The 17,611-nt window shown below is 33.4% G+C and overlaps 2 protein-coding genes across 3 annotated transcripts; one reads left to right on the top strand and one right to left on the bottom strand.

Moving 5' to 3' along the window:
* Window positions 1-3,039: 3,039 nt before the first annotated feature.
* LOC114186330 (uncharacterized) lies at window positions 3,040-10,957 on the top strand. Of its 2 annotated transcripts, none has more exons than XM_028074395.2 (9): window positions 3,040-3,463; window positions 4,052-4,201; window positions 5,345-5,559; window positions 5,760-5,830; window positions 5,933-6,095; window positions 9,054-9,225; window positions 10,003-10,161; window positions 10,272-10,360; window positions 10,663-10,957. In XM_028074395.2, the coding sequence occupies exons 1-9, from the start codon at window positions 3,178-3,180 to the stop codon at window positions 10,756-10,758; spliced, it is 1,401 nt and encodes a 466-aa protein (XP_027930196.1). In that variant the 5' UTR covers window positions 3,040-3,177; the 3' UTR covers window positions 10,759-10,957. The 2 variants fall into 2 exon arrangements, with proteins under 2 accessions (XP_027930196.1, XP_085530176.1); XM_085674050.1 differs by having other exon boundaries at window positions 3,240-3,463; window positions 4,057-4,201.
* A 2,068-nt stretch (window positions 10,958-13,025) lies between these two features.
* LOC114183340 (coiled-coil protein) lies at window positions 13,026-16,483 on the bottom strand. Its single transcript, XM_028070335.2, has 7 exons — window positions 16,294-16,483; window positions 16,061-16,199; window positions 15,752-15,922; window positions 15,631-15,683; window positions 14,725-14,960; window positions 13,547-13,673; window positions 13,026-13,464 (listed from the first exon to the last, which is right to left on the bottom strand). Exons 3-7 carry the CDS (start codon window positions 15,900-15,902, stop codon window positions 13,339-13,341), a joined length of 693 nt encoding a protein of 230 aa, XP_027926136.1. The 5' UTR covers window positions 15,903-15,922; window positions 16,061-16,199; window positions 16,294-16,483; the 3' UTR covers window positions 13,026-13,338.
* Window positions 16,484-17,611: the final 1,128 nt, after the last annotated feature.

The following is a 17,611-nucleotide window of genomic DNA, read 5'->3' as shown; positions in this document are numbered from 1 at the left end:
AATTCACGTGTTCACTTCTCTTCTCCTCTCTTCTTCTTCTTACCTTCGAGCTTTAAAAGTATAATATGTCTTCACTTTTAATTTATTTTGATTTTTATATATTTTTTATTTAATGCTTTCTTTCAATTTTTTTAAATCAATTGAGTTTTTATTTTGATAAATGCGACAAGTTGAAATCTCTACATGTCAAATTTGAATGACCTTGTCAAAATTATAGAAATTTCAAAATAAAAATGATCTAAAGATTGACAAAGAAAAGACTTATGCTCTATTCGTTTGAGAAGATTTAATTATAGTTGTATATTAGCAAAGATGAAAATAAGGTTGATTTCTCACGTTCACATGCAATGATTTAAGAGGGAAGTCGACGATGGAATTGCGAGATTATCATCAAAATCCATGTCGTTTATAAAAGCAGATTTATGGTTATTTTATACACTTTTACCATATTCTCCCTGATATGTTTTATTAACTTTACGTGAAATCATTTGAGGTGCAATGTAATTTCAGCTTGCTCTTCTTAGAGGTGAGTTATATAATAAAATAAAAATAATTAGCAATAACAAATAATAATATTAATAATAATTATAATTAATATTAGTAGTAGTAAATAATAATAATAATAATAATATATTAATTTTTACCATAAGGGTAAAATAGTAATCTTATATTTTAATATATTAAAACTTTTTATTTTAATATATTAATAATAATAAAAAAAAATATAATTTTAATATATTAATAATAAAAAATATATAATAATTTTAACTTTAAGGGCAAAATTGTAATATTACATTTTAATACATTAAAACTTTATTTTTTATCTATCACATCATTCAAATCACTTTCACCTTCAAATTTCTTAAAGAAAACAACACACTTCACCCTTTAATCTACTAAATTCATCATCTCACTCTCCTTCAAATTCATCTTTTAAAATGAACAAAATCTTAAACTTCAATATGTAACACTTTCAAATTCGGAGGTTAACGTTAATTTATCACAAAGATACCTACGTAATTTTTATCAAAATGAGAATTCAAATTAAATAAAAAGTAAATATAAAAAACAAAACAAAACAAAAATATAAATATAAAAACTAAATTATCAATCTAACACAAAATATCACAACAAATATATCGCTGTAATATATATATATATATATATATATATATATATATATATATATATATATTAAATAGTCATTTGGTTAAGTTTTTTTACTTTGGTCCTACTTTTGAAATTATTTTCAATTTGCTCTTATCTTTGGTTAATTTCATTCAATTAGATCCTTTTCCTTCATCTATCTAGATATTTAACGGTACAGTGGTCAACGTGGTTCATTTATGTGACGTGGAACACTGTTCAATGAAATGTCCGTTATTTTACTATGTTGACCTTTTAATTTTAATTAGAGAGTTTTAGAGTTTATAATTTGTGGAATTGGATTTAGGAATTCTTTGTGGATTTAGGGATTTCTTGGAATTGGAGATTTCAGAGACTGTGTATGACCCACCATCAAAGATTGTTTTTCGTTTTGTGAAGATTTGTTTGCGGAGAGTTCTATCTATTCATGGAGGTAGGATTTGTATAATTTTGTGGCTTACGTGTTAACCGGGAAGGATCGGCTTATTGTATCACCTTCTGGTTTGCTCATGGCTACTATAGCACAAGGTCGATCATCTTAATACCACCATATGACATCAAACTATTTACTTTATCAAATAAAGATAATCTTCAAGCTGCAGAAGCTGATGATTTTAACTTTATCAAATAAAGATCATCTTCAAGTTGTAGAAGCTAATGATTTTAACTTTCAACCGTCAAAGCAGAAAAGATGAAAACATAACATTGAAACAGTCGGAAACACAATTCACACTTTAATAGTTCTGAACTTCTTAAAGCTACGATTTCCCTTAGATTCATCTAAATTCTCCAGTCTTGGTAATCTCTTTGATATAAATATGGCTTCCTCTCTTCTTCCCCCTTCCCCTAAAGCAGCCAGTAGATCATTTAGACATGTCAATTCATGACATAAACCATTCTCCACCAATTCATAGCATAATTTAAATGCTTCTGAGACCTTGTTAATTTTACAAAGATTCATAATAATTGCATTACACAAATTAATATCGACATTCTGATGATTTTTCAAACTAAAAAGCAACATTTTGCATGCTTCTGATACCTTTCCTCTCTCAAAAAGAAATTGAATCACTTCTTCTACTGTAACACGATATCCATTCTTATAAACCAAATCAATAATCTCAAATGCTCTTTCTTGCTGTCCACATCTAAAGGGTAGCTTTAAACTTAGTTGACAGGTTTATATTCTGTCTAACATTTTTCTCCAGCATCATCAAAATAACACCGGTGAACTCGTAAGCCCCAGCTGTAGTTCTACCTCCAGGTAAGCATCCAAGCAACAATGTGCTTAATGCCCACACTTTTCGTACTTCAAGTTCACTCACACACTCTCATGTTAATAGCTCATTCCCATATTGGCCATTCAAAATTAAACAAATCCTAAATTACAAAATTATACAAACTCTACCTCCGCGATCAACAACAACAACTAGAACCTTCGTAAACAAATTTTCACAAAAATCCCCAAAACTCAATTCCACGAAAATCACGAAAAGCAATCTTTGATGGTGGGTATAGCTTCTGAAATCCCCAATTCAAAAAAATTCCCAAATCCACGAAAAAATCCCTAAACCCAATTCCACAAATTATAAACCCTAAAACTCTCTAATTAAAATTAAAAGACCAACCTAGTAAAATAACGGATACGTCATTAAACAGTGCTTCACATCACATAAACCAATCATACTGACTACGTTAACAACTATTTAGACGAAGTTAAGAAAAATGATCTAATTGAATAAAATTAACGAAAAATATGATAAAATTGAAAATAATTTAAAAAATAAAATTAAAGTAAAAAAATTTGACCAAAACTAGAACCAAATTACTTTTTAAATATATATATATATATATATATATATATATATATATATATTTATTCACGAGAAGTCGCTCTTCCCATGGCAATAAAAAAAGTAACCGAGATCCATCTCGGTGGCTCAAGCGAAATAAAAGGGTCAATGCGATCAACCAAATTTGCTCTTTCTGAAAGTTGAAAAACCTTTTGATCCAAGTAACATACTCAGCACAATGATGACTTCACTCTCTGCATTTCTTCCCAACCCAAACCCAAATCTGAACCTTCTCCACAGCCACAACTTCACCCTCTCTTCCGTTCCTTCTTGGAAAAACAAATCCACGCCCAGTAAGAGTCCATTCTCGGTTTCTTGTTCTTCTTCCTCTCACACATACGACGTCGTCATAGTCGGGGCTGGCGTCATTGGCTTAACCATCGCTCGCCACTTTCTCCTTTCTTCCGACCTTTCTGTCGCCATTGTCGATAAGGCTGTCCCTTGTTCCGGTGCCACTGGCGCAGGTATAACCGTCACCATGTAAAGCAATAACCCTTCTTTGGAAAATACACACATACACGGATTTACTTATTTATCTACCCTGTTTGGTTCGGAGCTGGCAAGATTTTTAATGAAAGTGATTTATACTTTGATGTTTTTTATTATAAATACAATTAATAGGTAAATTGGGTATACAATATTTTATCCAAAAAAGTTATTTAAAGCTGTTTTAATTCGAAATCAGTTTTGGATCTGGAATCAATTTATCATTTTGAGACTAAACATGTGAATATTTACCTCTCACTTAATTTGGTATTTCAATGTAATTTTGGACGGTCCATTGTGAAACCAAATAGAAGTTTATATTCCTGCATGAGTCCGAACATGCATTAAGTCATTTTTTTTCATATTCTTTTTTGGTGGGGGACTAGGTGAGGCTATCTGGGATTTCGTTGCGATTTTTGATAGTCTTTTTGTGAATCCAAATATGCATTAAATACGATATTTTTTGTTTTCTTTTGTATTGCAGAACTAGAAACAATGTGCTGAGTTTTAATTAACTGTTGGGTTTGTTCCCCCTTTGATTTGAAATTTGAGCTGGTTGTTTCTAGGGCAGGGACATCTATGGATGATAAACAAAACCCCTGGAAGTGCTACATGGGATCTTGCATGGAGGAGCCATCAACTCTGGACAACACTGGCACAGAGTCTGGAAGAGCAAGGCTTGGATCCTGCGGTGGAGTTGGGTTGGAAAAAATCTGGTCTGATACCTCTGTCTATAAATTTCTGTTTGACAATTTGGAAGAGATTCATGCCAATTTAGCTTGTCCGATTTGAAGTTTCTTATATAATTTTCATATTTCAATTATGAGGCATTGGTGCTGATGTCACATTGTAGGAGTTGGATGAGCAAAACAGAGTGTCTGCTTTTGTTATAAGGTTTAATTATATTTTTACTGGTTCTGGTCTCCCGAATTTTGAAAAAAAACGAAGCTTTTCTTAGTCCTTCAAAATGGAAAATTGGGTTTAGTCCCTAATTACTAAATTTGAGAGACTAAAATGTGTTTTTTAGGATTTAGGAATTAGGAGTTAGAGTTAGGGTTTAAAGTTTAGGCTCTAGGGTTTAAACATATTTTTAGCCCCTCAAATTTATTGTTTTGGGATAAAACCATATTTTTCAATTTTGAGGGACTAAACAAAATACTTCTTTTAAATTTGGCAAACCAAAATCAGAATAGTCCTAAATTTCAGGGATTTAAAACATAATTAAACATTGTTATAATTATGAATTTCAAATCTGTATGCAGTCTTTTAATCATGTTATGTAGACTTTTCCAACAAATGAAAAACACATCTATATTTAGGATTGTCAAAAGTATTTGATGACTTGTTTTTGTTTGATAGCATGCATGTATTGGGCACTACCCTTGTGAAATATGCTGGGAACTTGTTCAAGGTCATTTCATCTTCAATCCAGAAGATTGACTGACTATAAGGCTATAGGGAGGTCTTGTACCTGGTTGCATCTTTAGTTTTTATCCTTTGGAGCCATGGTACTACATATCATAACATTTTCCCGAAAGCACTTGTTTGATTTCAGAGAGCATCATTTGAAAGAGGAACATTATGTTGTTTGTAACAAGAGAGACAGCATTCTGTATTTCATGATAATTTGCTACATCATTCTGTTTTCTATATTTGAAATGTAGACTTGCTTGTGTATTTTTGTGTTATGGATTATGAGATTGTCCTGAAGCAGTTAAGGCTGTCAGAACCATACAGTCTTCTATAAGTGTTGTACGCAGTATTATGAAGGAGGCGAAGAATTGTTATTTATAGTCATGAAAGTTTTAGGCCTCCTTTCCCCAGGTCATAACTTTGATGTGACATCTTTTGATCTGCAGGAAGCCTATTAATTGGTAGAAGTGATGCGGAGTCAGACATGTTAAAAGGGAGGGTGAAGCAACTTTGTGAGACTGGGTTGAAAGCGGAGTACCTGAGTAGTAGCGATTTGTTTAAAGAGGAACCTGATCTGTTGGTGGACCAAGACAGTGCAGCTGCATTTCTACCAGTAGACTGCCAATTGGATGCTCATCGTACTGTTGAATATATTGAAAAGGTTCTGTATTCTTGCTTCTTTTTATCTTTGTATATCTTCTATTTGCATTGCAACTCAAATAGTTATCAATGTTTTCATTTTGCATATCTCTTGCAATTGCAACTTATTGTGTGGATTACTCTTTCAAGTAAACACTTGCCACAGGCTTCTATATGACTTCAGACTTACAATTGTAAATTTATTGTTATTGTGTAGAGTAGGCTAACAGGAATTTTGCATCTGAAGGAAGATATGCAGAGTTTTATAATGACCCGGTGAAATGTTTTATCAGGTTTAGTTTTTTCCCTTTCCTTTGCCCTGACCGTGCACTTAAAACATTGGTAGGGGAACAAATTTGGTTGACTAAATGTTTTTTGTTTTTTTTTGTTCTCAGGTCAGATGTCAATGGGGAGGTTAAAGCTGTTCAGACTTTTAAGAACACACTATACAGCAAGAAAGCAGTTATAGTTGCAGCTGGTTGTTGGACTGGTGGTTTGATACAGGACTTGTTTAAAAACTGGGGAATGGAACTACATGTTCCAGTAAGGCCCAGAAAGGTGTGTTTATATACAGCTTGAAGATGTTCTAATCTTTGCTAATATAGGAATTCATTCACTGTTTTTCCAAATACTGTCATTTACCATGATGCACTTCATTACATTTTACTTTGTAATTTCAATTCAAGTTGTGACAGTTTGGAATTTTTTAGGAAAATTTTCTTTCTTGTTCTCATAGTCTCTTATGAAAAAAGTTTCTAACATAAAAAGGAGATTTATAGAACCACTTAGTGTGTGCGCTGCAATATTGTAGTTCTTCTTCAAAGGAATCCAAACTTCCTCTCTGAAAAACACTATCCATTTCTTGGTTGGAACTTCGAAGGAATTTGATTTATAGTTTTGGATTTTTTTTCTATTTCCACGTTGTTTGGAACATGGAGCTTATTACTATAGTGTTCTATAGAAGGAATAAGAAGATAAGAAACCCAATTGACCTACAAGTCAGTTAGCTTAACTTGGGAGTTACAGGGATTAGTTAGGAATTAATGGGTATAAATAGCTATGCATATCTGCAGTAACAATTTTTGGAAACTCGTTGTGAGGAGAGTACTGAGACTCTCGAATTCTATGTAATCAATATAGAATAACAATGCTCTTTTTCTCTCTCTATCTCTGTGTATTCTTGTGTGAATTCCCTTAATTCTTGGTACCAGTTGTATCAAACATCAGCTAAAACCTTATTCTAGTTGGTGAGATCTACTACATGGATCACATCACAAGACAACATTTGCTTAGTTAGACACTAGATTCAAAAATATTAACATGAGATTAATCTTAACCAACTCCTGCAATGTCTTTATAGGCCTCCCTACGCTTGTCTTCACTCACCACCAGGCCAAAAAAACATATAATACTCTTCTCAATGGTTCCTCCTTTGGCCTTCTTTGTATGTGACCCAACAACCTACATCTACCCTCTTTTAATCTTCATAAAATTTAGAATAAATTCGGTTCAGTCCTTCTAAGTTTGGCATTTGTAATTAATTAGTAACATCCTGTATATTTTGAGCATGCTTGGTTGATTACAGTGCCAATTTTATGACTTCTTGATTCCTCACCTCTAGTAGGAGGAGGTGAGGAAGGAGAAAGGGAGACAGTAATGTGGAAAATGTTGCTCGAAGGTCCTTGATATGTGCATGTCTGGAAAATTAACTATATAGCCAAGGATATTCCATGCCGTTAGTGTATATAAGAGAATGGACATGAAGTGTGTCACTCTAAATTGATATGCCACTACATAAAGGCAAGGTCAATGCTCCTAACTGATCTTCCTATGCAAAAACTTCCACCTTTTGTGATGCTTTATGAAAATAATGTGTAAAAACATGTGGGATAAGTAATTCATTTTTTTTTCTTCGTATCAATGTCAAATAAGCTAAACTTGATATAAAAGTGATATGAACTGTCTACAATATTTACATGCTAGTAAACATAGTTAATATCTTAAAGTTGGTTTTCCTTATCAAATTATCAACCGTGCATTGCATCTTGGTCGCCACAATGCTGATAAACAACACTCTTTCACATGATGATGACATGACAGTTAAAATTACCATGGAAATATTTATCCCCTTGCATACATATGAAAATTTGTCATGCATGCAAGAATGCAGGACCTCAAGCGAGGCACCTAGACAATGTGATAAGTCAGTGAGCAGTAACGACAAGTGTGTGTGCAACTGCTTGATGATCATGCACATCCATAATGTTGGATTGGAACAATGCAAGAACACCTGTAGAGACTATCAGGATGCATTAAACAAGTACATTCAGTGTCACCACTTTGCTTAGGAAGTGAGTTGGATTTATTGTGAAACTTTTCTCAAGCATACGTATAAACATGCATAAATAAATAGAAAACGATATAATCTTGGTGTACGTCATTTTATGTCTATAATGGTAAAGCATGACTATTATAGATAGACAATTTATATCATGTTATGTCCTAAGTTTTGTGAGTCATATTTTATGATTTTTGCATGAAACTCCTTGAGAAACCTTGTGACCAAAGGCTCCACAAGGCTAACTTTATTTTCCATCTATTAACCAGTTACGTTACATAACAGATGCGACCTTACTGTGGGCTCTTATTTGGAAATTCCTCTCACACATATATACATCACCTCATTCCCATTTCTGCATTCTTGGACATGCAGACAAACACATCCAAACTATTCAGAATTCTGTTTGACCTATACATATCACGGGGGTGTTTGACAATTTCTAGAACTAGTCTATAATATGGCATCCGATCAAATACACAAATGTCTCCTAAAACAAACTAGTTTTAAATTGAGCAGTTGTTTGGTTTAAAACTAATTCTAATATTAAGTTGATTTTGAAATGGTGCATTGTCATATATTGTGATTATCTAAATTTGAAAATGATAGATACTAGAATTATAATAAATTTCAGAAACTCTCCATTATTGTAACTAACTTTTACTAAAAAAGGATTTTTGTGCTTCTCCAGTCTGTCTTTTATATGTTGTGTTCAGATTTTAGTCCAAGGGATAGTCCAACATTCTTTGAAATGAACTGTTGCATCATTCTTCTTGGTGACAAGACTGTTTGGCGTGTCTTGTATCTCTTCCATTTTTGGATAGTTTGCTTACTATTGGACTGGGCTTCTGTTGGGTCCTATTTTTGTGTGATTGTAATTTTTTCTTCAAAGCTAAGTGTGTTTTTAATATGAACTAGTCATGCAATATGTTTCTATTACTCTTTCTTTTTGTCTACTTGATGAATTTTCCTTCCATGATTTTCTTCTTCATACGGGATCATCCTGTTTAGTAAGGAACAATAAAGCTAGTTATTTATTGTTGACGACATGCTCATGCAAACATAACAAAGTCGTATCTTTAGTATATTCCTTTCAAATGCATCAAATTATTTCTGATGATCAGTTTATTTTATTGATTCCTACATTATTTTCCAATGTTTTTCTATTTGGTTTGAAGGGTCACCTACTTGTGCTTCAAAATTTCAATTTCCTTGCATTGAATCATGGCGTGATGGAGGCAGATTATCTCAACCACCCAACAATTTCTGGTTTAGAATCGTCAGATTGTGAAAAGGACTTATCTGTTTCAATGGTAGCAAGTTTTGATACAGCGGGGAATCTTCTTCTTGGTAAATTTTTTTGTGTACCGTGTAAATAATATTTGTGCAATGGAGAAGCTCATATTAATAATCTATACGTCGGATGACTGCTTATGTTGCTTTTAAGTTTTGACTACTATTTATTTTGAATAATCTTGTCTTTGAAATGATTTGCTATAAGATAGGAGCTCTTAAATTTTAGGTTTAGGCTTTATTTTAGCTCTACTTTATAAAAGTGGTTTGTAGGATATATATATATATATATATATATATATATATATATATATATATATATATATATATATATATATAAATTTTAACCATATTACTAGTTGTTGTACACTAAACTACTAGTACTTAACGTTACAATTAAGGTAACCCCAAAGAGGTCACATATGTAGGTGGAGTAAGTGTGGCCATAATTAAGATAGCTGTACAACATGAACTCTAAACAATCTACTAAAACTGGATAATCCAATCCATGATGAGTTACTCTAAAAACAAAGCCCAATACTATGGCCATCAATTAGTTCAATACCATAATTACAACCGTTGACCATAATTAATATGTTGATGATTTAAGAGTAATTTATAATTATTGATTAATGTTAATCCACAAAATTAAATAATTAATCTAACAGCTCATGATCTCTTGGCTGAACAGTTGTTCTATTTCCTTCATTTATAGCTTTCAGTTTTCATGAAATAGATCCAGTTTTACTGTTGATTCAATTTCTTCAATGTTTTAGAATTTTAACATTTTTTTGCTTTTTATTGTACAAAACCAAAATCTTATTCACCATGAAGGGAGTAGTCGCGAATTTGTTGGTTTCAACACCGACTTGGACGAGTCTGTTGTCAGTTACATCTGGAGACGAGTTGGAGAATTCTTTCCCAAATTGAAAGCCATTTCCCTTTCAGATCTAAATGCAAGTAGAAAAGTCAGAATAGGACTACGACCTTACAGTGAGTCACAACATCTCTTTGCCATCTTATGCAGCTATTTATAATTATTTACATTTTCAAAACCTATGTACACAACATATGTTTGACTTGCATAATGTTTACCCTTTTAGTGCCTGATGGGAAGCCCGTGATTGGGCCTGTGCCTGGCTTGTCAAATGTATACCTTGCGGCTGGACATGAAGGTTCTGGGCTTTCATTGGTGAGTTCTCACTTCTCAGATACTTATTATTTTTCCACAGTTGCTATCTGCATTCCGAATATTTCTTCCTGCATTCCTTCGGAATGACCAATCTGGAAGCAGAATGTAAAACTGCATTTCAGATTGGTGAAGAGAAAGTGGTAAGGAAGTGATTTTTTGGGTGCTGAAAACAACTGTCATATTTTTCATTAAAGAATAGCATTATAGCATTGCTTATTTACATTATTAGTACGGTACTTTGCATGCTCTCTGAAATCTGAACGAACATTTAGATAGTTTTCTGATTATGGAGAAATTTCCAGGCTTTGGGGACTGCTGAAATGATTGTTGAGATGGTGTTGGGATATGAAGGAAAAGTTGATACCACACCTTTTGCTGTGCAACAAGCTCTTGGTTAAAATTTAGACAACTCTTTAGAATTGCAATAAATTAGCTCAAATTTTATATGAACAAGGTATTCAAACTCATGATTAAATAATTTACTCATGAGTTCTTATTGTAACAGCAAGAAAAGGTCAAATAAATCTTTAAACTACTTCCCAAAATGCTGCATGGACTAGAATTTCATTCCAAATTGAAACAAGATTGTTGTTAGCTCGGCTCATTGGTATTACTAAACACTAAAAATAAAATAATAAACTGTTTTAAGGGATATAAATATATTTGTGAATTTCAAGAATTTTTTTCTTGTAAAAAGTACAAGGACGCACATAATGGAGGACCCACTAGTACTGTTTATGTATTGATAAGATTTGTAATAATCAATTGTTTGTAACGACTGTTTTTTGTGGTATTTTTTTTTTAAAAAACTAATAACAAATTGCTTTTGAAAGATCTTGAAATTTTCTAACATTGGGTTGGTGATGCACACACTTCTAAACGGTCTTGTCCATTGGATGGAGGATATTTTGGGTTGACTTTAGGGAGTTGATTATAAAGTTAATTTGTTATTAGTAATAATTATAATTATAATTATATATTATTTTTATACTTCTTTTAGTAATAATTATAATTTTATGAAATGGATAGAGTAAAAAAATGGTGATATAAGGGAAGACACCATTGTAAGAGGTGAGTTTATATCTAATTCAAATTTCCAAAATAACTTGTAATATGAAAGTTACATTATTCATATACTGAAAACTGATCTTGTTTTTGGTAAATGTGAAATTTTCATTTATATGAAATTCACTGTGATTCATACAAAAAAGGAAGAGATTAATTTTTTATTATCAAATAGTAAACTTTACAAGTAAACATTTTTCATTGAGCTGTCATTTTTTAGCTTTGGACAAATAAGTTGATCTAGTTTGTCCAATTATGTGTGTGCACATAAAAAAACGAACCTTGTGAGTACACTGAAGTCTTATAAATAAACTAAGCCCAATCTTATCGCAAGTTCTGACAAAGGATTTCCTTGACAAATTTTAACATTGAAATGTTTTCTTCTGTAAGCATTCTTCTCACATGAATGAAAATAAACCAATGAATTTTTTTTTGACTGATTTGATAAAAAAAAATTTAGTTGATGATTTTGTAAGATTGCTATTTGTCATTTTGCTTAAAATACATTTAGAATGAGTGGTGATAAACAATTTATACTTGGTTAAAACATTACTTCCGTTACGATTCGAGAGCTCAACTGGAAAATAATTACAAATTATCTGACCCCGCCTATATTTAAAAATGTAGAAAATAGATTTTCATAAAATAGAAGTGAGGATGAAATGAAATTTTAATAATATTTGTAAAAGAAATAATAATTAAATCAGTGTCACATTTGAGTAAATAATTGAAATTAAACATTCAACAGATAACAAAATAAGATGTCATAATTCAAAAAGAATAACAAAAAAATATCAACCATCGCTTCACCACTCTCTCTTCCTTTCCACCCACACAATGGTGGATTCGAGGTCCAACTCGAGCTCAAGTTGCTCGATATGCTACTTTAGTGATACACACTGCCAAACGCAACAAGGTAATGCAACCCCCACAAATATGTGAAAAGGATCTTCCTCTAAATCTTAGCAACAATCACACAAAACTTGGAAGCTTCAAACTTCTTTAAGGAATAAGTACAATATACGGTATAGACAGCTTTGGACAATAACAACAATGTAGTATATAAAGGAAAGCACACAACTAAAGAAACCATGATCTCTACAATCGCTGACAATATTGTTTGATAATTGGTCCCAAAGGAAGACCACTAGCTTGGTCAACCAACATAAGCCTAACAGATAGATTCTTCACAATAGCCCACATCCATTGTCACATTAGAAAAACGGAACAAATAAGCATAACAACGATTGCAATGCAATGAAACCCCATGAATTAAAGCTAACAATCCTAACGGTTTCTATCAGAATATCCAAAGCATTCATTGATTGCATCAGAGAGTTCAAACTACTTCCAACCTCTCCCTTTCCCCTTCCAGTTTATCTTTGCTGTTTAATATAAAAAAAAAAAATCAATACTACTTTTCTCAAAAATAGATCCCTCGTTTCAATAAACGCAAATGTTAACCATGGTTGATATTCACTCTTCTTTGATTACTATTATATTAGTCAACCACGGGTTCAGATTTTGCAACATGATGGTGGCTTAATAAAAATTTGGCAGCAGACTCTAAATTCACTTTTGTGGTGGTATTGATCCATGGTAAAAACAATAACATGAATTTAGATACATAATCTAAAAAGCAACAGAAGTTTGAGTTGATATCTTGCTTATATTCTAACAAAATTTAGCTAACCAATTAGCTTAGTAATTGGATTTCCAGGATTACAGTGTAAAATAACCTCAACACATGTAAAAATGTGTCATCAGAAATAAAAAACATGAATTGCCCCTGGATGAAGATAAACCAACCTCCAAGAAAAAAACAGAGAAACCATGTTGATTTCTTTTCTCTGTTCAAGTAATTTGTACTACTACTCTGCATGGCAGACAAGATGGAAGAACATGACAGTGATTTAAGAATCCAACGTAGTGACAGGAGGAAGAAGGTGATTTCCTGGCCTTGATGTCCATCCTTTACGACTCCTGTACTCTTCTATAGCCTGGAGTCTAAGTCTCTCTTGGGAAGCATTCTTGAATGCCTTCATTACACAAACAAAATATTTTAGGAAAATAATACTATGGCCTCATCCATTTTGGAAAGCTTAAAATTCAGCTACTTACCCTTGGAGGAACAGATAACTTTGGTGGGGCTTGCACAATATCTCCAAATTCTATTTTTTCATGTCCAGGAAAGTCCATTTCTTCTTCATGAGAACTTTTGCGCTTCTTCTTCTTTGCTTCCAAGTACCTGAAGGATTTATCATGATTGAGATAACGATGAGCTAAAGCAATGTCCTGTGTTACTCTTTTTGTGTAAAGAAATTTCACAAGTTCAACTTCAAATGCCATATTAGCTACCTCAAATATAAGAAAAAGTATTTAGTTGTGAATTTTTCACACAAATAGTTCACTGTCCCAAGTTTTTTCCGATACAGCACATTGTAAGTTTTACTTATGCAAATGACACACTTTTACTGAGCTAGTTCAGAATTCGGTCACCAGAAAACCAAATTCCGAACACGTTTTTGGTGCACCTAATCAAAAAATACGTTCAGAATTCAGTTTCTGGTAATTGAACTCTGAACTAGCTCAGTAAAAGTGTGTTATTTATGTAAATAAAACCTACATTGTGCTGTTTGAGGTAAAAAAAAAGAGACTGTGTTCTATTTGTGTGAAAAAAACATTTATTTGTTTATGCATATTGGTAAATTCTCACATAGAATGAGGATAATAAGCATTGGCATAAACAAATCTACTTCTGTTGACTTTGAATATACCTTTACATAGAATAAAACATAGACTTGTGATAAAAATGGAGGTTAAAAGAAAAAAAGAAACACATGTAACAAACTTACATTTTGTGGTTTATAAAGTAATGGTTTCAATAATTAAAAGAAAAAAAGAAACACATGTAACAAACTTACATTTTGTGGTTTATAAAGTAATGGTTTCAATAATGTCCAATATAATCTTACCATTAATGTCTCATAACTAAAAGTCATTTGTTTTCTCTATTCCGTTTTATTTTAAATTTAGAATTTAGAATGACAATGAGCATTAAGACATGAATACGGATACAGCCACAAATACATCAACGAGTGTTCCAATATTACCAACATTTCATACTCTTTTTGAATGCACCATTTGCATTTTGAAGCAAATAGCAATGTTATAAAAAACTGATAAGAAAAAGATAATTAAATCTGTAAAAAGACTTTCTGATAGAAAGCACCAAAGTGAATTTCTCTAAACTAAACTCACAAAAAAAAAGACAAATATGAAGGCTTAATCTCACTTACTTTTTCTTACGCTCCTTTCTTTTTAACTGGGAGCTTGTTTTATCCACTTCCATTTCAAACCTCAAATCTTTAACCTCCTTCCTCTTTCTTTTTTTCTTTTTCTTGTCAACTGCACCACTTTCCACAAGTTGTTCTTCACTCCTATCCATCTGTTGAAGCTCCTTCAATTGTCCATTAGTATTCCCCTCTTTCACATCTTTGGTTCGAACATCACCTTTGTCCTTTGAAATAGTCTTCTGCAAAACAAAGTCACCCAATACATAAACAACACAGAACATTATAAATAAAAATCTATTCAGAATAAATTCTTTAATGATGACAAACTGTGACAAATACTCTCACAATTGCAGTTTTATTATCTAAGCTGAAATTGTATTTTATCAAATACCTCAAAAGAACCAACATGCCTTCAGTTGCATCTAGTCCAGGACTACACTCTAGAGTATAAACAAGTTCAAAACAAGTGATAAACAATTGAAAAACGATTTTAAAAAGGTCTTTGACAAGGATTTTGAAATTTCCATGACCGCAATGAGACAAATTCAAGAGTCACTGAATTTTTAAAACCGCAATTTCCCACATCAACAATTGCAATGAAATCACAACCAGCACCGCAATTTAAAACCTTTAATGAAAGTGTAAAGCAAATACTGAACATGTAATGTGCACATTCACCCAATTCAAGAGTCACTGAATCATAAACCATTACAGTGAGGGAGACAACAAACATATCATGTGCCCACATTCAATTACATTAAGCAAACAAGCAACTTCAGATAATAAAAAATATCACATTCTTACAGCAACCCAAGTCTCCTTTTGCCATTTATAAAAGTCTAAGACAAGCAAATATACAATTAAATAACGAGCAAGAAACTGAAAAAACAAAAGGTGATTAAAGGTTACATTTTGGACATGCCCCTCATCGTTATTCTGGTTCTTCGACGACCCATTAGCCCCTGAAAATATGGGAGACGAATGAGATACAGAAAAGAAGAGATTGAAGGCGAGGGAGAAAGAGAAGGACCATTTGGGCGTTGAGAGAAAGACATGATTTGCCGGAGTTTGGAAGGTAAAGCATCGAGCTGAGAAGGTTTGGGTGGCGGAGGGAGGCCGTTGTAGCCACCATGAGCAATCCTGTAGTTCTTCTCTCTCCTTCTCTTTCCTTTCGCTCCCATCTCTCCTATGCTCTAAAACCCTAAATAAACATTATGAATGTGAGATACATAGAAGCTTATAATGTGACCAACAAACAAACAAACATACGCAACTCCAAATTATGTTATCTAATCCAAGTGATAGAACATCGAAATGTCTGCAAAAGTTAGCAACATACCCAGAGCAGCAGATAGAATAATCTTATATTTTGAACAAAACAGATGAGGCCGAAGCTGGAACAAACAGAGAGAGTCGCTGCCGTGGTGGACCAAAGCCGTCGTGGGTTTCCGCCGCCGTATGGGTTAGCTTTATCGATGCTGCGAAGTCACGGAATGACGTCAAATCCCAACCAAGAACACAACGAGAACGATTAGGGCAAAAAGGGGGAAAATTCCCAAACTGTGAGCGAACCTGGGTCGTCGTCGTCAGTGGCTCGCCGCCGGCGCCATGGGTTTCGTCTTCGTGGGTGACCACCGGTGGTCGCCACTCGGTTCTTCCCCCTGGATTCACTTGCTTCTTCTCTGGAGCTCTGTAGAATGGGTTGCGTGCTATGTGTGAGAGAAAGAAGGAACTAGTTCCATTTCAGAATCTATACGGGCCAAACCGTTTTAAAACTATTAAATGGGTTAGGGCCAGCCATGCACAATCCGTCCTGTGACCCAATGGTTGACGGTTCAATGTCTTAATCCAACTCATTGACGGGTCGTGTGAAAGTTTTCGATAATTTATATGTATTTTTTAAATGGAAAATGATACTTTGATTTCATATCATGACCCCTTATTTGACTCCATGAGGTGATATGTACAGGTGAATTTTATTTTTCAAATTAATATTAATTTTATAAAAAACATTTTACATTCAGACGTGGCTTTTAGTGGAGGAGTTGAACAGTTTCTCTTTTTTCCCGTGCACTCACTCGAAGAGAAACTTCTCACTCCATTCTCTCCGCATAGTCGTCGTTTGTCTTCTCACCGACAAGGAGTGGTTCTAGATGGCGAAGGGTTTTTTAGTCGAAAATTTGAACATTTTTTCCTTTCTTCCCCGCACTCAGTGGTAGTTTCTCTTCTCACCCCCTTCTGTCGTCGCAGTCGTAATTTCTCTTGTCACCAGCAACAACAACGGTTTTTGGAATGGTTCGTCTGGCGAAGGAAGATAGCAGAAGACGTTGAACGCAGAAGATAGCACAGTGTGGCGGAATCTCTGCGGCGGCTAAACCTTGAAAGGCTTAGGGTTTGCGGACGACAGGGTTTGTTGACGATGGGGTTTGTTCACGACGGGGTTTTATTGACAACGGGCGTTTGCTGTGAAAGGGAGTTGTGACGAAGTGTCTCCTCCATTGTTCAACCATTGTTTTCAAAGGTTGCAGTTCTACGAAGGACGGGGTTTGTAAGAGATTGGAGGTATGACAATTTTTTTTCTATTTGTTGTCTTAAGGTTTGTTTTAGTGTTTAACAAACCCAAAATTTTGATTCTTTGCATTTGAAGTAGATGATTGTTCATTGTTGGGTTTACTTTGGATGTGAAATTAGTCGAAGTTGAAGTAGAAGTAGCTTTCTAATCAACCAAGTACTAGTTTTCTGAATAAGTTGATTAAATCTGTCTTATTTTTTGTGTGATGACCTGTGTGCAAATAAGTGATGACCTGTGCTGCATTTTTTGCAATAATATGGTTTGACTAATTTTTTGAACTCATACTATAGCAGTCAATACGTGTTTTTGTGGTGATTC

This window comes from Vigna unguiculata, chromosome 5 (assembly GCF_037176805.1).
Source record: "Vigna unguiculata cultivar grain cowpea cultivar isolate G323 ecotype 2 chromosome 5, ASM3717680v1, whole genome shotgun sequence".
NCBI classification, from domain to species: Eukaryota; Viridiplantae; Streptophyta; class Magnoliopsida; order Fabales; family Fabaceae; genus Vigna; species Vigna unguiculata.
Note: the sequence above shows the minus strand (reverse complement) of the source record. Positions and strands in the feature narration are given on the sequence as shown.